Below are 19,200 nucleotides of genomic sequence, written 5' to 3' on the forward strand. Positions count from 1 at the left end.
TCTTGTACCAGTCCCCTCGTGCGGGACACATTTCTCATTTACTGGAACTTGGGTGTATTTTACCAAATAACATGATGTACGCTGGGTCGCTTGTATTTCTGTTTAGAGAAATCCTTTTGAAATGATTTTTATCTTTTATATTTTCTCTTTTCTTTTGGGTGTCCATAGTAAAGAAGTAAGTAATTAAAGACAGAAATACCAAAATTCCATGTGACCAGCCAGCTGGTTTGACATGATTATTTAGGCTGTAATAAGTTGTGAAGGAATGGCTCACACCTCTCCTACCCCCCTCCCTTTCCTCAGAAACTTGGATGAATGATATGCTTTTAGAAGTAGCACAAATTTTCTTCAGGAGTAATAGAATAAAATAAATACTGACTTTTTTTTTTGTCTTTTTAGGTTGCCCTTGTTCTCCTTTTCAAATCAAATGTCACATTGACTCAAATCCGGCGTTGGAAGCATGTGGGGACCTGCAGCACATCAGCCCGGCGCAATGTATCCATCAGGCTGGAAGGAAGCCCAAAACCAAAACTCCACTGGCCAAAATGCATCCTCTGCAGAAACCCCAAGGCAAGTGGCTTTGTCCTGCTAGCAGTTGTACAAGCTTCTGTCACACGCAAAGGGTAACATTTTCAAATGAATTGGTTTAATTTTAGATCATGGTAAAATAGTTATTTTTACACTCAAAGGTTCAAGTACAGCTGGTGGGGTTTTATTATCTTCGTTTTTTCCAGTGTTAGACAACCTCTTGGGGAAGCCTTGAAGAAGCAATGGATTCAGGAATAACAGATTACGTGTCGATTTGTATTTCCTGTACTGGTGTTATACCTCATGCAGCTGTGAAGTATAAGTTTAATTTAGCAATATTGTTTTCATTCTGTAATAACGTTTTGGGGTTTTTTTTTTAAAAAGTATTTAGGTAAGAATAGCTTATTGTTTAACTCCAGTCTGTTTTCCATTTATCATAAGGCCTATGGATAGCAGCAGGAAATGCCTAAATGCAACAAATGTATTTTAAAAACGAGAAATAGGAGCTAAAGCAGTTATATGCAAGGGTAGTGTGTGGGCTGTGGTAATTCCACGGACCTGCCAGACTCATAGTCGGATAGACGGCAACCCCAGTGTGTGGCAGAACAGGAGGCAGGAGGAAGCGTGTTCCAGCTGGTCTCCCAGGTCTTCTAGTCTCCCCAGACTTTTCTTCCCTGAAATTTCTGAATGCTAAAAAAGACTGCAGTATATTTCTTGAAAGAGAATAAGTTGTTCTCATGTTCCTCCATTGTAGAATCATTGAATGTCTTAGGTTGGAGGAGACCTCAGAGCTCATCCAACCCAAGCCCTGCCATGGGCAGGGACGTCTCTCACCCAGCCCAGGTTGCTCAGGGCTCATCCAACCTGGCCTTGAACATCTCCAGGGAGGGGCAGCCACAGCCTCTCTGGGCAATCTGTTCCAGAGTCTGGCCACCCTCGCACTGAACAATTTCTTCCTAAGATCCAACCTAAATCTATTCTCCTTCAATTTAAATCCCTTTCCCCTTGTCCTGTCACTGGACACTCTTGTAAAAAGTCCCTCCCCAGCCTCCCTGTAGGTCCCTTCAGGCACTGCAGGCAGGGATAAGGTGCCCCCGGAGTCTTCTCTTCTCCAGCTGAGCAACCCCAGCTGCCGCAGCCTGTCCTCAGGGAAATGACACATTGATCTCTCTTGGTTAATGACGTTTTGCCAAGTGCCTCTGCTGCCACTACCCCTGCTTTGCAGAGTTGGTTCAAATACTGTGTATAATGGGTGCTTGTCTTAAGGTGATGGTGGGTGCAGAGAGCGTATAGTTTGAGAGGGGACTGGAGCGAAGGAGGGTGAGCCTGAAGAAGATACTAAGTTCATAAACTGAAATCATTTTAAGAAGCACACCCACGGTGTCGTAGGTGGTCATTGTCATGTGAGAAAAAGAGAAGAGATTTTTGGGCACCGCTAGGATGTGTTGTACAAACTGAGCTCCCTCCCAGTTCAAATGCCTCTCTGAAGGCAGTTTCTGATGACACTCAGCCTTAAACAACTGCAAAGAAGACATAGACCCTAAATGTTAAATTAGTGTACTAATTCATGCTAGAAACATCACATGAGATCTATGTATTTATGGAGCTTTCACCTCTGAAGGTCTTGGTTGTCCAGGTCTAGTTAGTGGGTGTTCCAGGAATGTTGTCAGTACTAACAAGAAAAAGGAATAGCGGAAGTGTATGATGTATTTCCAACACAGAGGTAGGTTCTGCTGCTTCTTTCTGCTGCTCACGCCCACCCAGGCTCTCCCATTGCAGCAATAAGCTTAGAACCAAAGAAGTATCTTTCTGGCTGATTGATGCTCTTAAAAAGATGCACATTTCTTAATGAGGTGAAATAAACAGCGATAGATAAAATGCTTTCTTGACTAGTTACTCTTGCAAACACTTTGTTTTGACAGAACTCAAGTTTTTCAGGCTTCCTGATGTCACTGTAAAAAGTAGTCCAAGAAGAAATGGGAATGAAAATTCCTGTAAGAGGCTGCTGTGTAGTGCCCATTACTCAAAAATCAGACCGGATTAGCCAAAGCTACAAAATCAGAGCCACGTCAGCAAAAGCGACAAGTCTTGGTCATGGATGTGCCAATCATATTCCTGAAAGACACTTCTTTGCGATATATTTTAAATAATGATTTTATTATTTCACTTCATTTCTTTATAATAGAACTATTTCTAAAAAATAGCCGCAGTTAGCTTATATATAACACTAGAGAACAATACATACGATACTTTGCAAAGAAGGGAAGATGATACAATTTATTTTGGTCTTCCCTTTTATTGGCTTTATGATTTGAAATGGCTGTTCTCCTTTTTGTAGTTTACTGATATCCTGTTATTGTATGGGTTGTATACTCAGTAAAGAAAAAAAACCACCTCATGCCTCTCCAGGAAAGTGAAATTGTCAAAATAATTTTTTTTTAAAAGTGATTTTTTAAAATTGACTGTGTTGAAGTTGACATTTTTCCTGTAAACCATTCTTGCTTCCTCTTGGTGGCTGTGTCCAAAAGAAGTAGTAGTGACAGTGTGATGCATTTTCTTGCAGCTGAAATAAATCTCTCCTCATTTTTTTGTTGGTATTTTTGTGCAAGAACCTTTCTTCCCAGGGCTTTCTCTCTGGAGCTACACGGATGCCTCATGTAGGCATGTTTCTGGTTGATTTGTTGGGTGAGATGTCGTGGCCACACCACCCAGGATGCTAGGAGCAGCTCTCTAGCCCCACCCAAGGCTGTGCTGTTGGGTCCTTTATTCTTTTTTCGAGTGTACTCACTTCCCAGGGGACAACCCTTCCTAATCTGCTTCATCATGTGTATTATTTTAGGTCTCTTCTTGTCAAGAGACCTTGACTGACGTAAGCGAATCTGCCATCGCACCGCTTCAGTTTCTCTTCTTGAGGTCCTTCCAGCTTGCCCAGCAGGTCCCAACAGACCCACCACCGCTTGGTGGGAACACCGCGTCAGACGTGTGCTGACTGCTCTACCCTAGAGGAGGCCCTTGTGAGGGAGAAATTCATGGCCTGGGGGGAGCTGAAGTAATGCAGAGGCTGAGGGGCTCATTTTGCTGTCAGACAAGTGTCCTTATTCCCCACTGTTTTGCAGACCCAGGGCCAAGCCTGGGCTCTACCTTCTCCCACCTTGCCTTTCTCTTTTGTAATTCTGTCCCGCTGCTTCTGGTTATTTCAGCTCTTTCTTCTGCAACAAGGATTTTGTCTCTTGTTTTCTGCCTTCTCCAAAGAGCTGTGGGCTGCTATGTAAAACCTTGGGGAGGAGGAGGACTGGGGAAATGCCATTCTAGCACATGGCTTTTAGCCTTCAGGTGCCATCTGAAACATGCTCCATAGTACTAATATCTCTTCCATGCAGCTGGTTGGCTTTCTTTGCTCCACCAGTTGACCTGTCCTTGCGCAGGTTGGGCTCTGGAAGCTGTGTCCAAGGTCGTGATGCTTTGTGGCTGGGACCCAGAGCAAGAAAGTAGCCGTGTTGCTTCCCATGTGGGCTGGAATGGGTGGAAAGTGGCTTCAGAGCATGGGCAGGAGTTTGGTTTGGGCTCCCACTATGAGTCCAGGTTCCCTACCTACAAGCTTTTCTAAAAGTCTCAAAGCTGCTTTTCTTCCAGGGCTAACAGTTCATTTGGTACCAACGATAGGGGACACATACAGATGAGCTCATCTCGTGTTGTTTGGCTGAAGCATGCAGATCTTTCTTTTTCCTAGAAGTCTAAGATGGTGTTTGAGTTTAAAAGTCTGTGTCGTGGTGTGTAGCGCCGCTTCCTTGTAAATTCTGATGCGGGCTTTTTGTGTCAGGCCTGGAGTAAACATCTTGTCTGGTTTAAATTTTGCTTCGTAAGTAGTGCTTGCTAAGGTCAGCAGCCTCAAGCTTGCCTTTTCTGGCTCAGTGAGCCAGGTGGCTGCGTGGACACTGCTTTTTTAGATTGTTTTATTGGTTGGAGGTTTTTGTTGGGTTTTTTTTGTTCTTTTTTACAAGACGAGATGTGGCCAGGTACTCACTGATCACACGGTGTTCAGGTGAAAACCTGGTGAACAAAAGATAGAGCTCCACCATCCTGTTTATGTGCAAGATGAGTTTCTTCTCCTGCAGACCTATTAGCCCTGCCTAACATAGGTTTTGTGGTGGCGGTTTCAAAATTGAACTCTAACAGCTTTTATTTCAGACAGGAATGGCAGATGTTTTTGGAGACGGAGAAAAATCAATCCTTCTATGTGAGGTGTCCCATTCAAGCTGAAATCCTTATATTTGATTTTATTTTTTGGCGCTGAAATCAACTTGGTAATGCAGGTCGCTCAAAAATCTGACTTGCCCTCAGAGGTCAAAACCTCTTTAACAGCCCTTTGTCACTGATCTCAGACACCAGCAGCCATAGCAGCTCCCCATGGGCTGGAACCAGAGGATGTCTGGGCTGGTGTGGAGCTTAGAACAGATGCAGAGCCTTCTGTGGGCTGGGGGACGACAGGAATTGGCTTTTTGGGTGCATATGCCTCTGTTTAGCCTCCTAAAGTAACCCTGAAATTACATTCAGAACAGTTGCTAATTAAAGCCCCATTACAATGGTAATGACATTATGCCGATGTGCCATATGGACCAATTAAAAATTGGACATGCTTGAAATAAATTGTTCTTGAAAATGTCGTTTAATGAAACACATATTTAGAGTTTCCTCATTTAATGCATTAACTGTGGGGATAGTCTAGACCAGAGGGGATACTTGGCAGCAGAGCTCGAGCACCGTGTGCTTCGGGAATGATTTCGCAGTTACCTTCTCGTGTCAGGTCTGCCTGCGTGAGATTGGTTTCGCTGTATGAAACTGTAACAGCACGTCAACCTGTTGCCCTGGGTTACTGCTTGCGTAGTTCCATGTACTCTGCAATCAATACGAGGTCTGAATAAACACTTTTTTTTTAAGTTGCATTACATTTTTAAAAGTACCGTGTTAAACTTTGCACCTTTGCCTGCTAGAAAATCCTGAAGCAGAATGTGTGCATTCTTACGACTTGAGTTTTATTTGTATCGTATATAACTCGATGCAGACCCAAAAGAGGAAGGAAATTTGTGAAGACTGTACCACAGAAGAGCTGGGGGAGGGAGAATGGAAGGAAGAAAAGCTATTATGTTCTGCCCGTGGTGTTTTTGATCAAGCAAACACAAGGCACTGAAATCCACAATGGGATTATTTTTTGTTGGTTTGTTTTGGATTGGGTTTTGTTTCAGATTTGGTGGGTTTTTTTGCTTGATTTTTTTCCTTTTTCCCAGTATAAGAGGCTCAACAGAGTGGCTGAGTTCTGAAAAGTCATGAGAGGGGAAACTCGTTAGGGCGATTGAGATGGTGAGCGCATTTGCAAAAACGACGTGTGAGCTGTGCATCCTGTTTGGTAACAAGGAAGCGGTGAAATTGTGTGAGCCTCTCTGTGCGTCGACATGTCCTTTACAGCTGAAGAAATACAAAATCGGAGCCTGGTGTTTTTCTTTAGCATCCAGCAGCTTGCTTTGGTGTAAGAAATACTTCGGGACTGCACCGGTGCACTTCCTAAAGGATGGTGAAAGAATGGATACCCCTCGTTCTGCATTGAGTGGTTGGGTTTTGTTCCGAGTTTAAGATAAAGAAGATGGAGATTTATCCTCCCATTTTTTCCTTCTCTTTTATTAGTACCTCCTAAGCCTGTCCATCTCAAACCTGGGCAGGAAAGAATTCCTCCTGCGCCTTCCCGGCCTTTGCCAGCTGATCCCAAGTCGTCGAGGAGCTTAGCACCTGGAGAGGAAGAAATACCAATATCAGCAGGAGTCAACACGCTCATTGAGAAATTTGAAAGTATTAGGTAAATATGACTTTGCGAGATCCGCTCTAATCTCCCTTTTCTGTGTCTTTAACTTAGAATACAATAATAGAAAAAACATTGTTTGTAATTATCACATAGAAACTCCTCTCAGGATGTTTTCTCCTGCAAGTGCAAAACTCGACTGGCTACACAATATTTGTGTAAGTTCTTAAAGAACTTCAGACCTGCTGAATTTGGTAAGTATTCTACCAGAAACAAGTGGCCTCGATTCTGCACTCTCTAAGTTGACTTGATGTTGGGATTGGTTTCTGCGTTACAGGAATTTGATTATTGTATTATAAAATAATTGACTTTTCTGTCTAAGATGGAATAAATGTCAGACGTAGTGTTCGCTTGCTTCTTGGAGGCAGGGGAGAGTTACATGGTGATGCACTGAGAAACGTCACGTAGACAGCGTTTCTTCTGAGATTTTACATATGGGAGATAAAATTGGATAAAAATCTACGGCTTTTGCTGGAAACCTAGCTCATTTTGCAAACACATGAAAACTCTCTCTGACGACCAAATCCGCCTGATGGAGTTAAGTGATTTTTTTCATAAAGAGAGAGATGGAGACAGAGACACCACGCTGTGCCTTGGAGTGTGTCACCGCCTGGGCGAATAGAGTAAGGTGTCTTTTGAAAAGAAAAAGTAGCGCCTTCTCGTACTTCAAAATACCTTGCCCCAGAGGCTTTGTTCTGTTGAAGAGTAAGTTCCTGTTTAAATGGACCCACAGCCACACGCTGGTTTTAAAAGATGATTTGCCGCTCCCCAGACCTCGAAACCAGGCTGTTCTTCAAGGCCTGAGATTCTAGGAGTGCCATTTCAGTAAAATTCGGGCTAGGGCTGGTGTGTTCCTAGGAGAAATTGTTGGGTGGATATTATTACAGCAATGTGCACACACCTGCCTCCCAGGATTGTCAGGGAGGTGCAAGAAGTACAGCTTGAATCAAATGATGATCAGGCCCTCTCTCTCTCTCTCTCTCTTTCTTTTGGGACACTTGCGAAACCTCTGGATGTTAATTTGAATGGCTGTGGTGCTTTCTCTTCACCTGCAGGCAACCTGTTCATGTTCTTCAAAGAAACCAGCTCAATTTAGCTCTTAAGATGGAACCTGGCCTGGACTCATCCAAACAGCCGAGCTCCTGTGACTGTGACCTGGTGGCTTCCAGCAGCTCTTCCACGAATGAAAAGAGTGAACCAGATGAAAATGAGCCGGACACGCCATGCAGCACGGATCTGTCGAGCACAGACATAATGAAAATCAAAGAGTTAAGCATAGGCGATAACAAGAGCCATGAAGACTGCACGGCTGTGACGGTGAGCAAAGAGCCCTCTGGAGAGCTTGGCAGTAAGGACTCAACTGCAGAACTGAACGGTAACGGTAAAATTCCCAACAGAGACAGTGGCATTGACAGTCCTTCATGTAGCGTGGCAGGAGAGGCTTTCCCCAGCGAAGAAGGTGCAGAACAGAAGAAGCCGAGCATGGCTGGGAACCCAGGGGACATGGAAGCTGACAAAAAGGGCACCAAGCCTCCCTCTGCAGAGCAGAAGAGAGACTCTACGCAGGATGAAGACAGTGACATCGATGAAGGAAGCAGCGAGGAGCAAGAGACGACAGAAGTGCCAAAATTAGAGTATTTGGATGTAAACAAGGTAAGGTTTGTTCGTTTCTATTGAGTGCTTTTGAAACCAGTTTCTGACTCCAGCCTGAGGTCCTTTCCATCGCTGTCAAACATTGTATGAGATTTTTGCTTGGTTTTACATCAAAGGATCATGACAGTCATTATAATTTCCTGCTTCATGCAGGTCATAACTTGTTCCCGACCTAGATAGTATCTAGTAGAAGGGTTCCCAGTCTCGCTTTAAAAGGTTGCATATAAAAGAATCTATCACAGCCAGGAATAAGTTGTTGAAATTTAAGTGCTTTTGTAGATGAACACTCAAACCCTGGGTTTCTTGCTTGGGTTTGTGTAGGTTGAACTTCAGATTGTTAGATCACGGTGTGGTCAGTGGGACTCCGTGATATGCAGAGAGCTAATTGGCTGGTGCAAGGCCTTGCCTCCTCGTAGGACATGCATGGTGGGAACCTCTTCCAACAGTGATTTTGTTTGTTTGCTTGGTTTTGTTTGTTTTTACGCAAAGTCTTTACGCACACCTATTGGTGTGGCTTCTTCTTGAGTGCAAAGAAGCTGTTTTGAGGTTATTTATATCAAATTTCTCTTCAGGAAACAGTAGCTAGAAGAGATTTTCTTTGAATCCGGAGTAACGTAGTCCAGGCTGTTGTGTATTTGCTGCAGCTGCATAAGATAATGACAGATTCTTTTGATTATCTGTTCATCAAAACAGGTTTTTTTAGTAAGTGATGAAAGAAAAGGTTAGATTTTTCAAGAAAAAGAAAACAGGTGATGCTTTGAGCAAACTCTCTGCAAAATATTCCACTTTGGTGGGATTTTTTGTTTGTGTTTGGAGGTGTTGGGTTTTTTTCTTTCTTCTCTCTCAGCCACCTTGATAGTGGATAGGGGATTTGGGGGGTTTTTTAGGGGTATGATGAGCACTAGCAACTCATGAACTGTAGCTAAGTGAACTGTAGCATTCATGCCTCAGTTTCTGCAAATCAGGTGCTTCTGTTAAAATCACCAAATACATCCGGATGGGTGTATGTCAAGAGCTTGTCCCTTGGGAAATGCGGCAGTTAAAACTCATTCAGTAGCTCTGGGGTCAAATCAGACGATGACTACTGAAGAGTGATGAAAACTGCATGCGGGAATGTTGGGTGCAAGAAGCTCTGTGTCTGAGAGCTGACAAGTACAGTTTCAGGGTACAGGGAATGTTCTGTGGTGTCCCCTTCTTTTCCAAGACTAGAAGACAGCCTGATGAGGTGAACATACCTACCGGAAGGGATGAAAAGCCTCAGACTTTCTCTCATGAACGCGTTGTTTTATGCTGCCTGTCTTCCTGCTGCTTTATCTCAAGCAGAGACGCTGCGGAAGTGTTCAAGCCTCTTCCTGGCAGTGTTCAGGGCCAGGTTGGAGGGGGCTTTGAGCAACCTGGTTTGGTGGGAGGTGTCCTACCCAGGGCAGGGGGGTTGGAATGAGATGGTCTTTGAGGTCCCTCCCAGCTCAAACCATTCTGTGATTCCGTGATGCATTTGTTCAGACGCTGCCTTTGTAGCCTGACACGCCATTGCCGGGCTGCTGCTTCAGCAAATTCAGTGGATGCCAGAGCTGCCAAGTGGTGGCACGAGGTGGAAAGGTCCTGCTGAGTAGGAAGCAGTGAGGGCTGCGTGAACCATGTCTGTTTGGCCAAACCCAACGACTTCCTGTAGATGGGGAGGATGGGATCTCGTTTGCCTCTCTGCGAGTCTGAGTTCCCACCCAGCAGCTGGTGTGGGTTCAGGAGGAGGAATCCGTTGGCCTGTCCCACCTCCATGAAAGCCAGGAAGGACACCCTTGCTGTCAGAGTGACTGCCTGGGTACGGCAGGCTGCGATGCAAATTGGATCAGGGGGGAATGCGGGGTCTGGACCGCCCCAGGAGACTTCTGTCTTACCTTGTGTGCAAGAGGTAGGGGTCCACAGGAAACCCGTTAGTGATGGAGACTCCACTTAACTTCTTTCTATTAGTGTCTGTCATCTAATGCATCTGTTGACATCTGGTATCTCATTGGTAGCCTCCAGTGAAGACTTGTTGACACCATGAATGGGCAGTGGCACCATCACGGGGTGAGGCTTCTTGCCTGCTGCTGTTGGGTTTCCCTCTGGTGCGTTTTTATATGTACACACACACACTGTGAAATACTTCTAATTATTTTATATTTGTAATATATACATACGTGTGTGTGTGCAACTGAAATGTTATTTAAAAGGTGGTTTATTAGTTGCAGCGTGCCACTGAGAAAATAATGCAATGAATTAACAAAATGTTTAATCTTGTAATTAAGTCTACTCTTCGGATGGTATCAAATCAACTAACTGTGCCAAACCCAAGCAGAAGACTTTACTGTATGGTTAAGAAGCATTTACTGACTGCTACCACTGTTTTGTAAGACAGCAGAATTTTGACAGCTGTTTTTAAGTTTTGTTCCTTAGGATAACTATCTGTATAGTATGAAATAATGCTGCTAAAACACAGACTTGGGAGGTCATAACTCTCTGTAGCATGCCTCTTGCATTTATAGGAGAGAGATCTCTGGAGGAAGACTTTTTTGTGTGTTTTCTTGCGTTGCTCTTCTTCTGAAGTGCATTTCTGTGATGTACTTCAGGATCTCTCTTGCATTTTGAGTTGATTTCACCTTCGAAAAGGCAGTTTTGCGGCAGACCGAGCTACATTGGGTCAGCTTGGGTTCGTAGCTGAGCGGAGGCGGAAGGCTTAGAGGTTTCCTGCCTTTTCCATAGTGTAAGGATTGTGCCCTCTTCTGGGGATGCGGCGTGTGAAGCCGATTTGTGTGTTATGTTTCCACATGATCCTCCCACTCTCCGACTCTGTTGCAGATTTGGGGCGCTGTGGCCTAAGGGTTAGGGTGAAGGACCGTAGCTTCCAGCAAGGAGAGCCAGTGCAATAGGCTTTGTTCAGTCGTTATTCTTGGGCTGGAATCTCACTTCACCCTTGACAAAGCAGGTGATTTTTCAGAAAACACGGTACCTGCCCCACTGGAAGGAAGAGAGAAGACTGCAGTCGGCACCCGGTGCTGGCTGAGAGCTCAGAGCCCCCAGCTCCTCCCAAAAGCTTTGTTGGGAGCCGGCGTCTTTCTCCTGCTTCCCCCTTCCCACCTGTAGTACCAGGCTTTGCAGCTGCACCGCAGAGGTAACCAGCGCTCTCATCAAATGCACAAGTTTCCAGAAAGCTTTGTTTAGGGTAGGAGGAGGATGCATAAGAATTACAGGTGCAGAATGGCTTCATCATGGTTCAGTAACTCTAAGGATATCAAGTTAAATGAAGCTCATGAATAAACATCAGTAAGAAAAAAAAATAAATCAGATTTGCTCTTTTCTTCTCCAATTTTCTACTTCAGATACCTTCCCATCCACCACCCAAGCTTTCACACAGCCTGTGGCTGGTGAAGTAACGTTGCCTGATCTGTGATTCGTATTGTTTTATTTAGTCTGGGTTTAGCTCCGCGGTGTGATGTGGCTTCCTTTGGGAGTCTGCAGCACAGTCTAACAGGTCGCACTGTTAGCACAAAATTATTAGAATATGTTTTAAAATCTCAGGAGTGACTGGCTGGGATTTCCAGTTAACTTTTATCAAAATGGAAATGAACAAGGGGAGCTTATTAATTTTGATAAAGTCTCAGAAAATGTCAAGAGCTCCAGGAATTGAAGGATGTTAGCCTTGATGGTTACAAAAAAAAAAAAAAGAAATGACATAAAAGTGAGACAAAGGGGCTGCTGTGCTCTGCAGTCATATACCCAAGGCTTCTGCTGACTGCCTGGGAGCGATGGAGTAATGCTTGGGAGACGGCTAACACCTCTTCATATCGTTTTATTTAGGTAATTTTCACCAAGAGTAATACGTGCTCGTTAGTAATCACCAAAAAATGCCTTTCTCTGTCTGTCCTGCTTCCTGCTGTGCAGAATAGTAATAACGAAGTCCCACGTGGGCCTCGTACAGCCGCTGACACACACTTCCATTCTGCCTGGACGTGACTGGAGTTTCACTTCTGATTTCATCGTACGGTTTGCGTTCAAAAATTTGGGCTGCAGTCCTGCAAGCCAGACCTTTGAGTAAGATTAGCTTCATGTATATCCTGAAAAAAAAACCCAGCAAAAAAAAGTGTGTAGGTCAATGTTTTAGTTGTAATGCTGGTTAAGAAAAATCAGATATGTTCTCATCATCTCTTTGTGAAAAATATCCTAAAGAAAGTGAGATCTCAACACAACAAAGACGACCGAGCGTAGGATAACTTTTCCATATTGTTTCCAGCATTTTTGAGCGGGAAGCTGTCTGCAATCTTCCTGGGACTTCCTGTCTTCCTCGTAGGGGTGAGTGGTGGGGTCTGAAGGCATAAGCATGTATGATTTGAACGAAAGCTGCATCCCAGCAGCTTTCTTACACGATTCTCTGAAAGCCTCTTATGACAGAGATGCTAACTGGATATGGTTGTGCACAGTCGGTTGCATCAAAATGATTGCTGCAGGGTATTGCCCACTTTTGCTCGTATCAAGCCTTTGGGTTTTTTTCCTTAAGATTTCGTTTCAGATTTACTTCTTGTGGTAGCCAGCTCAGTCTTTGCATCCGTGAATCGGTGGCCCCGGGTGAGTGCAGCGATGAGTTTGTGGCCTCTTCATTGCGCAAACCAGCTCAGCGTCTGCCCTGCCCCACTCTGCATCTGTGATCGGGGTCTTTGAGGTGCGAGTGCGTTCCCACCGTGGGTGTGAACCTGACCTTTAGGAGCAGCCATTTCTGTTTGCTTTCAGGCTGGAGCTTCCTTCTTTCTTTAAAAAGGTTTCATGGACGTTGACGGCTGGAAATGGAATTTTTCAAACCATCCGCAAAGAAGTAAAAAGAGCACTGGGCGGCCGCCGCTTCGAGCGCTGACGTGAGCTTCCTGTGTCGCAACGTCGACACCTCCCGCTTCCCTTTTCTCATCTCTCTTGTCACCTCGCCAGCTTGGCTGCTCTGGCAGGGCTTGGCGGTCACTGTACGGCCGTGCCACAGGACTGTGGCCGTGCCGAGCGGTCAGCCAGCAAGTGCATTGGGCAAAGCGGAGGTGAAATGTGTTTACAAGGATCAACCAGCCTAAAAGGATGACAGTCTATAAATATAAGGAATACAATCCACGTTTGAGTTCACAAATTCGTTTTACTTGCCCTTTAGAAACGTTGACCGTGAAGTGTCTGACTTACAGTGAACTGAAAGGTGGCTTGGGCTTTCTTAAAGCTGTCCTGCCGTGGCACAAAATGAGTTTAGAAGGATGGGACTGCCTCACCTTTTAATTGATCTACAGTTTCATTTAAAGTATTACATCTACTGAAAGGCACATATGTTGCAAATTAGTCTCAAAACCAGACTATCTACCCCTAGCAGAGGTAGCAACTGAAGACAGAGTCACTCTTTAAAACCGAGCACAAGCTGAGCGTCCGTTCAGCCCTTGTTTGGTATTTAAGCAGATGTCAGCAAGTTTTCTGGAAACCTAAACTGAATTGCAGATGGTGAAGGTCAGGAGGTTAAAAAGCGCCTGTGCTATGTAAAGATTTACTTCTGAGAACAAATGTATTTGGTCGGAAATAATTCTTTTTCAAATTCTGTATTCAGGCAAGTCAAAGGATGCTCTTGGCGGCTGGCGTGCCGGCCCGTTACGTCAGTGCCTTTCATTCAGATGCTGTTCTGTGCCCAGCAAAGCTGGCACATAACTTCTTTCTCAGTGAGAGATCCTTACAGTTCCTGGAATTTGAACACCCGGCCATGCATTTCATTATAAGCTGTAATACGTTCTCTTTGCCTGGCACAGGTTCAAAGCGTTGTGCTGTGATGTGTTTGGTTTTTTTTTTTCCTTTTCCCCTAAATATTACTACATGTCGTGTGAATGGATGGAGCAGGATGTTGGATAGCGTGTTAGAGTAGCTTAAAAGCATATTTGAGTTTGCCTGAGATAATCTGAGGAGCAGGATGGGCAGAACATGTGTCAAAGCTTTCTTCGTGGCCTGGGTGCCTGTTCTCCAGGTTTGTGCTTTAAAGGTTGTCTGGAGCTGTTTCAAATCCAGAAAAGCAATTCACCTTCCTTCAATTAATACTTATATTTCGGAATTGTGGCTACTTCTTGCCAGGTCCTCTCCTGTAGGATAACTGTAGGTCTGGTTGGTCTGAAGTCATGGCCAGCTTCAAAAAGCCTTTGAGGTCTTTCAGTTGACTGCACTTCGCCCAACTGTGGGGAGAGTATCTGAATTTTTCTTGTCAGCTTTGTCCAGAAACCAACTCAGGTGATGTTGAAGAAGCCCGAGGAGAGCATTAACTGACATTTTCTAATAACCTGATGGTGACCTGTGGGGTTATGTCTAGCAATGCCTGCTGCAAGCGCCCGTGAGCACACACAGAGGGGCTGCTGGGACGGGGAGCGCTGGTGCTGGTGAGAGGCCTGGGCACAGGTTTAGTCGGCTCCAGCTGGGTTTTACTCCACGAATTTGTGCGGTCTGTTTGTGGAGCTGCAGGCAGGTTTGCCATCTGCGGTTGAGTGTTACTTGAGGAAGCTGCTCCTGAGCACCTCGGTGATTTTATTTGATGCCCTTTGGTTTTCCAATGGAAGAAAGAACAAATAATTGCAGCCAGCTGATGTTTTCTATTCTGTTAATAATTTATACATCTCTCTTACCTTCACCCTAGTTGGTTTTTTGTTTGTTTTGTTTTTGTTTTGTTTTTTTTTCCCTGGATCCAGCCCAACAAAATTTCCCTCCATTTGATTATCCTTGCTGCTCCTTTTGGATGTTTCTATTCCCAAATGTGAAACAGCCAACCCGCAGTTCCAGGCTGGTTTGGTTGTATCTAAGCATGGTGTTTAAAATCTAGACCCTTGAAAAGATATCTAGAGTTTGTCAGAAAGCTCAAGCCCTGTATCCTAACCATTCAAGTATTTTTAAGCACTTAGATAGTGAAGAGTGGATGCAACTTTTGGCTAAACTGTCAATAAAGTCAGCGCTTCGTAACTGCATTCAGCTATTTTAATTAGTTCTTTCTATTTTTTAATTTTTTTTTTTAAATGAGCTTGAGAAAAGACTTCACTGAGTGACTTGGGTTTCATAGCTGAAAATTCTTTCCAGGGAATTGGCTGGTGTTTAAAGCTGTGCAAGAATCTTAGAAATGTGCCATAGAGAGTAACGCTGGGCTGGCCAGGGAGAGAAATCGGTGGCCAAGCAGGTCTGGTTTCTAATTTTCTTTTTAATCGCAGGACCTGGACCCAAAAAGCAGAACAGTTGATTTACAGCCTAGTGCCTTAGTTACCAAATAGAGTAGGCTTTTTTCCAGGTCTGGAGGATGTTTTCAGTTCTTCACAGAAAACCCTGATGAACTAAAGTGATGTCCTGACCAGCCATTGACCGCACTAATAATTGCTCTTTCAGAAAATAGCTTAAAAAATGTCTCCGGAGCAAACCGATCCTTTGATGAGGGATGCAGAGCAGATTCTGAAATGCATTAACCTCCTTCACTTCAAGCCTTCTCTGCTGGCGGGGAGTTTGGCCCGCTGAGAAAATGGAAAAGTGAACAGTTGATGGTTTATAGATGCAGATGGATTGTGTTATTTGTAACTTTTTTTTTTCAGTGTACAGAGCCCCAAAAGCTATTCAACATCGCAAATGAGCTGCTCCATACAGAAGAAGCGTATGTTAAGCGACTCCATCTGTTGGATCAGGTAATTAAATTTTGAATAAACTCTGGAGGGTTTTTTTTTTTCCTGTAAGCAGCACTGAGGTCTCCTCTTCAGCGCCATACCTACAGCCCAGTAGGGTGAAAATGCTGTGTAAAAGAGGGAGGTTCCCAGGGGTGAGCTTTTGGCAGAAGGGTTCCCTGAGCTGGAATCCAAGGATTAGGATATCAGAAAGAGGAATGGGAAAGCAGCAGCCTAAGATACAGACACCATCAGCATCTGGTTCCTTCCTGAGCGTACGTGGAGAGGAAATCACGGGGACTCTGAATGCGCTGAGAAATGATGAAATCCCTGATTGCTCTATCATGCACAAGAGTTTTACTAAAATCAGACCACGTGGGTCAGCCTCGTGCTCACAGTTAATTTTGGAGTTGGTTTTTTTACCCGCGGTGTTTTGTAATTGTTGCCTGTCGTGTTTACACCTGGGGGAAAAGTGAAGCTGGTGTGATGAGCCTGAACTTTCTTCCGTATAAACATTGAGGTGACTCCGCGTGGTTCAGGCATTTCTATAATTACCTCAACGAAAAAAAACCCACGTGAATATGCAAGAAAGGAGGAAAAATGAGGATGAGTCACATTGCTTACCCAGCACTTCTTAAAAACAAGGGGAAAAAAAAGGGGGAAAAAAAAAAAGAAAGAAAATTGTCACCTTGCTAGAAATCTAAGCTGTAACTTGCAGAGCCCTCTACCCTTCAAGTCTAAGACCTCTGCGGAAGACTTTCCAATATTTGCTTTGGATGACCAAAGCCTGTTTCAAGACCTTGCAAGACCTCCGAAAGCTAGCGAGGTTTGTTCAGTCCAGTGTGTTTTTTCCCACAGAGAAACAAAATAATCACATGGTTTGTTTTGCTTCATGTAAATAGGAGTAAGTGCTAGGAGTTGTTCTTTGCAGCTTTAATAGGAGTTGTTCTTTGCAGCTTGCGCTCCCAAATACAAGATGTCTCAGTAGTTTCAATCTTTTTTGAATTACCTGTTGGATTTATTTAATTCGTGAGCCATACTCATAAATCTAACCCCGTTTGACAGTGGGCTCACGGTTTGTGAACGTCCTGAAAGACCCCGAGGACTGACTACTAGAAGTCAAAAGTCGCAGCTCTGTTGTAAGGCAGTCAGCTTTGTACTAATACCACAATGTAAAGCCAGTTGTTTTGTTGTAAATGCGAGTTGGTCCTGTCTTGTCTTACGCAGGTTTTTTGCACTAAGTTGTCAGAAGCAGGTATTTCATCTGAAGTGATCACGGGCATCTTTTCAAATATTTCTTCCATCTATTGTTTCCATGGACAATTTCTTCTTCCTGAGCTCAAAACAAGAATTACACAAGAATGGTGGGTAATTGTCATTACAATTATTTTATAAACGCGTTTTCAAGAAACTGCAGCAATTGTAAAGCCTAGTCTACTTCCAGATTTTTAATTGTTTAATGCAGTAGCTCACTTGTTATTTAATATGTTAGTATGGAGTCTCTTAAGCATTTCTGACTTACAGGAATAGACCTGCGCACTCAAAATTTCCAGAGTACGTTGTTAGAATTTTTTTTGGTCCAAAGTATTGACAGAGGTGTTTTCCTTACTCTATTTCCACTCTTCTATTACTGCATTACTATGGAATTGCAGTACTAGGAAGGAAGGAAATTGCTTATTTTGGCCCCATAGATTAAGTATTTTGGCCCCACTGTGAAGTAGTAAAAAGCCACAGTTGCTTCTCAAAGAAGGAAAATACCATGTCACAGCCTAGACTTTGCGTACCGTGTTGGAGACTTGATGAGAAACATCCATTTTACGTTTTCTTTAATGAATTTTGTTATGGTTATATAAAATTTAATTTAATGTTAAAATTAGCAGCCAACCAATGGAAAATCTGGACAGATAAGATAGATGGCTTCTGATCTGTAACTCTCCTTATGCCTGCTATGCAACCAGTTCTGTTGCTGAGCACCACAGCGGTGCACAAGTTTTTCCCCCAGAATTTGTTAGCCTTCTGCTCTAGGAGATTATGAATATTATAGGTTACAGTGTAGAAGTACTTGCTTTAAGAAAATAGATGTGGGACGTCTGATTTCTTTGAAATGAATAATGAAGGTCAAATGCCAGTTGAAATTGGACCGCTGTAATAAATTGTAGGTAAGGCAGCAGCAGTCTGGGTGGCAGAAGAGGGCAGAAGCCTGTTAAATGGCTGAGGAGGGTCAGGCTGCAAGACAGGAGTTCAGCAGAAGAGAGGAGCTGGGGGGCAATGGCTGGGGCTGCTGGCTGTGATTTTGGAGGGGACTACAGCTGCCCCAGCCTGGGGAGGTCTCGAGGTGAACGTGTATCTGGTTTCCCTTCAGCTGAACTGAGCCATCTCTTTGCATTAAAACCTCCTCACATGTTTGGCTCTGGTGGAAAATGTGATTTTTGAAACATAAAAGTTTCTCATGAGTTTTTTGTGCTGGACAGCAGAGATACATGAATGTTTCTTTAACAGCACGTAGTCAGTCTGAATGTGATCCTCAGCTGACAGAGGAACAGTGGTAGCAGAAATACGTCGTATGTCTTCATACACCTAGATTAATGTTTAAGGTTTCATCTAGAGTACCGTATAGATTACTTTAAATTTAAGCCTGAAATATCTTGATTGCATATGTAAGTGCTTATGTATGTGAGAGAACTGTGAAAGCCTTACAGCTGTGTTTTCACTCTGAAGCTAGTATTGATTTCTAGAGATTTCAGTACTTACCCATCTCTCTCCCACAGGAATGTCAACCCACGGCTGGGAGATATCCTGCAGAAACTGGCTCCTTTTCTGAAGATGTACGGAGAGTATGTAAAGAACTTCGACAGGGCAATGGACATGGTGAACACATGTATGCAGAGGTCCTCTCCCTTCAAAGATGTTGTTCAGAACATACAGGTATCTTGTTAATTAGCGTAATATGGCTTGGAGATCCTTATTTATTGGTGTGCATATCACACAGTATTTAGCTACTAGGTAGTACTGCTCTAATACGAAAAAAAGTGCAATGTTACTGGCAGTCCTTTCTTCCCTTTTGCTCTTTGACACGGGTTTTTAATGTAGGTACCTTTGTCTCTGCTCGTGTATTTGGGAGCAGTGTCAGAAGCCACGGAATGAAACTTCACCATTGGCCCAGCAATTCTGACTGCAGGTGTCCATTTATAAACTCACTTGGATTTCTCTTCCTTATTACTAATTGTAATTGCATTTTAATCAATACGTTTTCATTTGGGAGGGGAAGGAATTGAGACTGGCCGCCTCACTGGCAGCATCTGCAGTTGGTCTGGTGTTTCGGAGGTTCGCGGGGCGGCGTGCAGCTCTCCAGGGATCACAGCACTGCAGGGGGATGCTTAGCGTGGATTTCTGTGTGCTTACTCTTAATTATACAAAAAGCCGTGTGGGGAGGGGGTGAGGAGCTTTACTTAGCTAGGCTATCTGTAAAACCTGGGTACTGGTGAACGAGAAGCTCAACATGAG

The 19,200-nt window shown here is 44.0% G+C and overlaps 1 protein-coding gene across 1 annotated transcript; it reads left to right on the forward strand.

Annotated features, from left to right (window-relative positions):
• Positions 1-405: 405 nt before the first annotated feature.
• Positions 406-18,621, forward strand: LOC104272394 (FYVE, RhoGEF and PH domain-containing protein 3-like; the record flags this gene model as incomplete). The annotated part of the gene is made up of 6 exons (XM_009867373.1): positions 406-570; positions 6,208-6,376; positions 7,435-8,032; positions 15,631-15,720; positions 16,924-17,060; positions 18,465-18,621. Coding segments are annotated over exons 1-6 (1,176 nt in total), but the record flags the coding sequence as incomplete, so codon positions are not given.
• Positions 18,622-19,200: the final 579 nt, after the last annotated feature.

Source organism: Apaloderma vittatum, unplaced genomic scaffold (genome assembly GCF_000703405.1).
Source record: "Apaloderma vittatum isolate BGI_N311 unplaced genomic scaffold, ASM70340v1 scaffold3194, whole genome shotgun sequence".
In the NCBI taxonomy this organism is placed as follows: Eukaryota; Metazoa; Chordata; class Aves; order Trogoniformes; family Trogonidae; genus Apaloderma; species Apaloderma vittatum.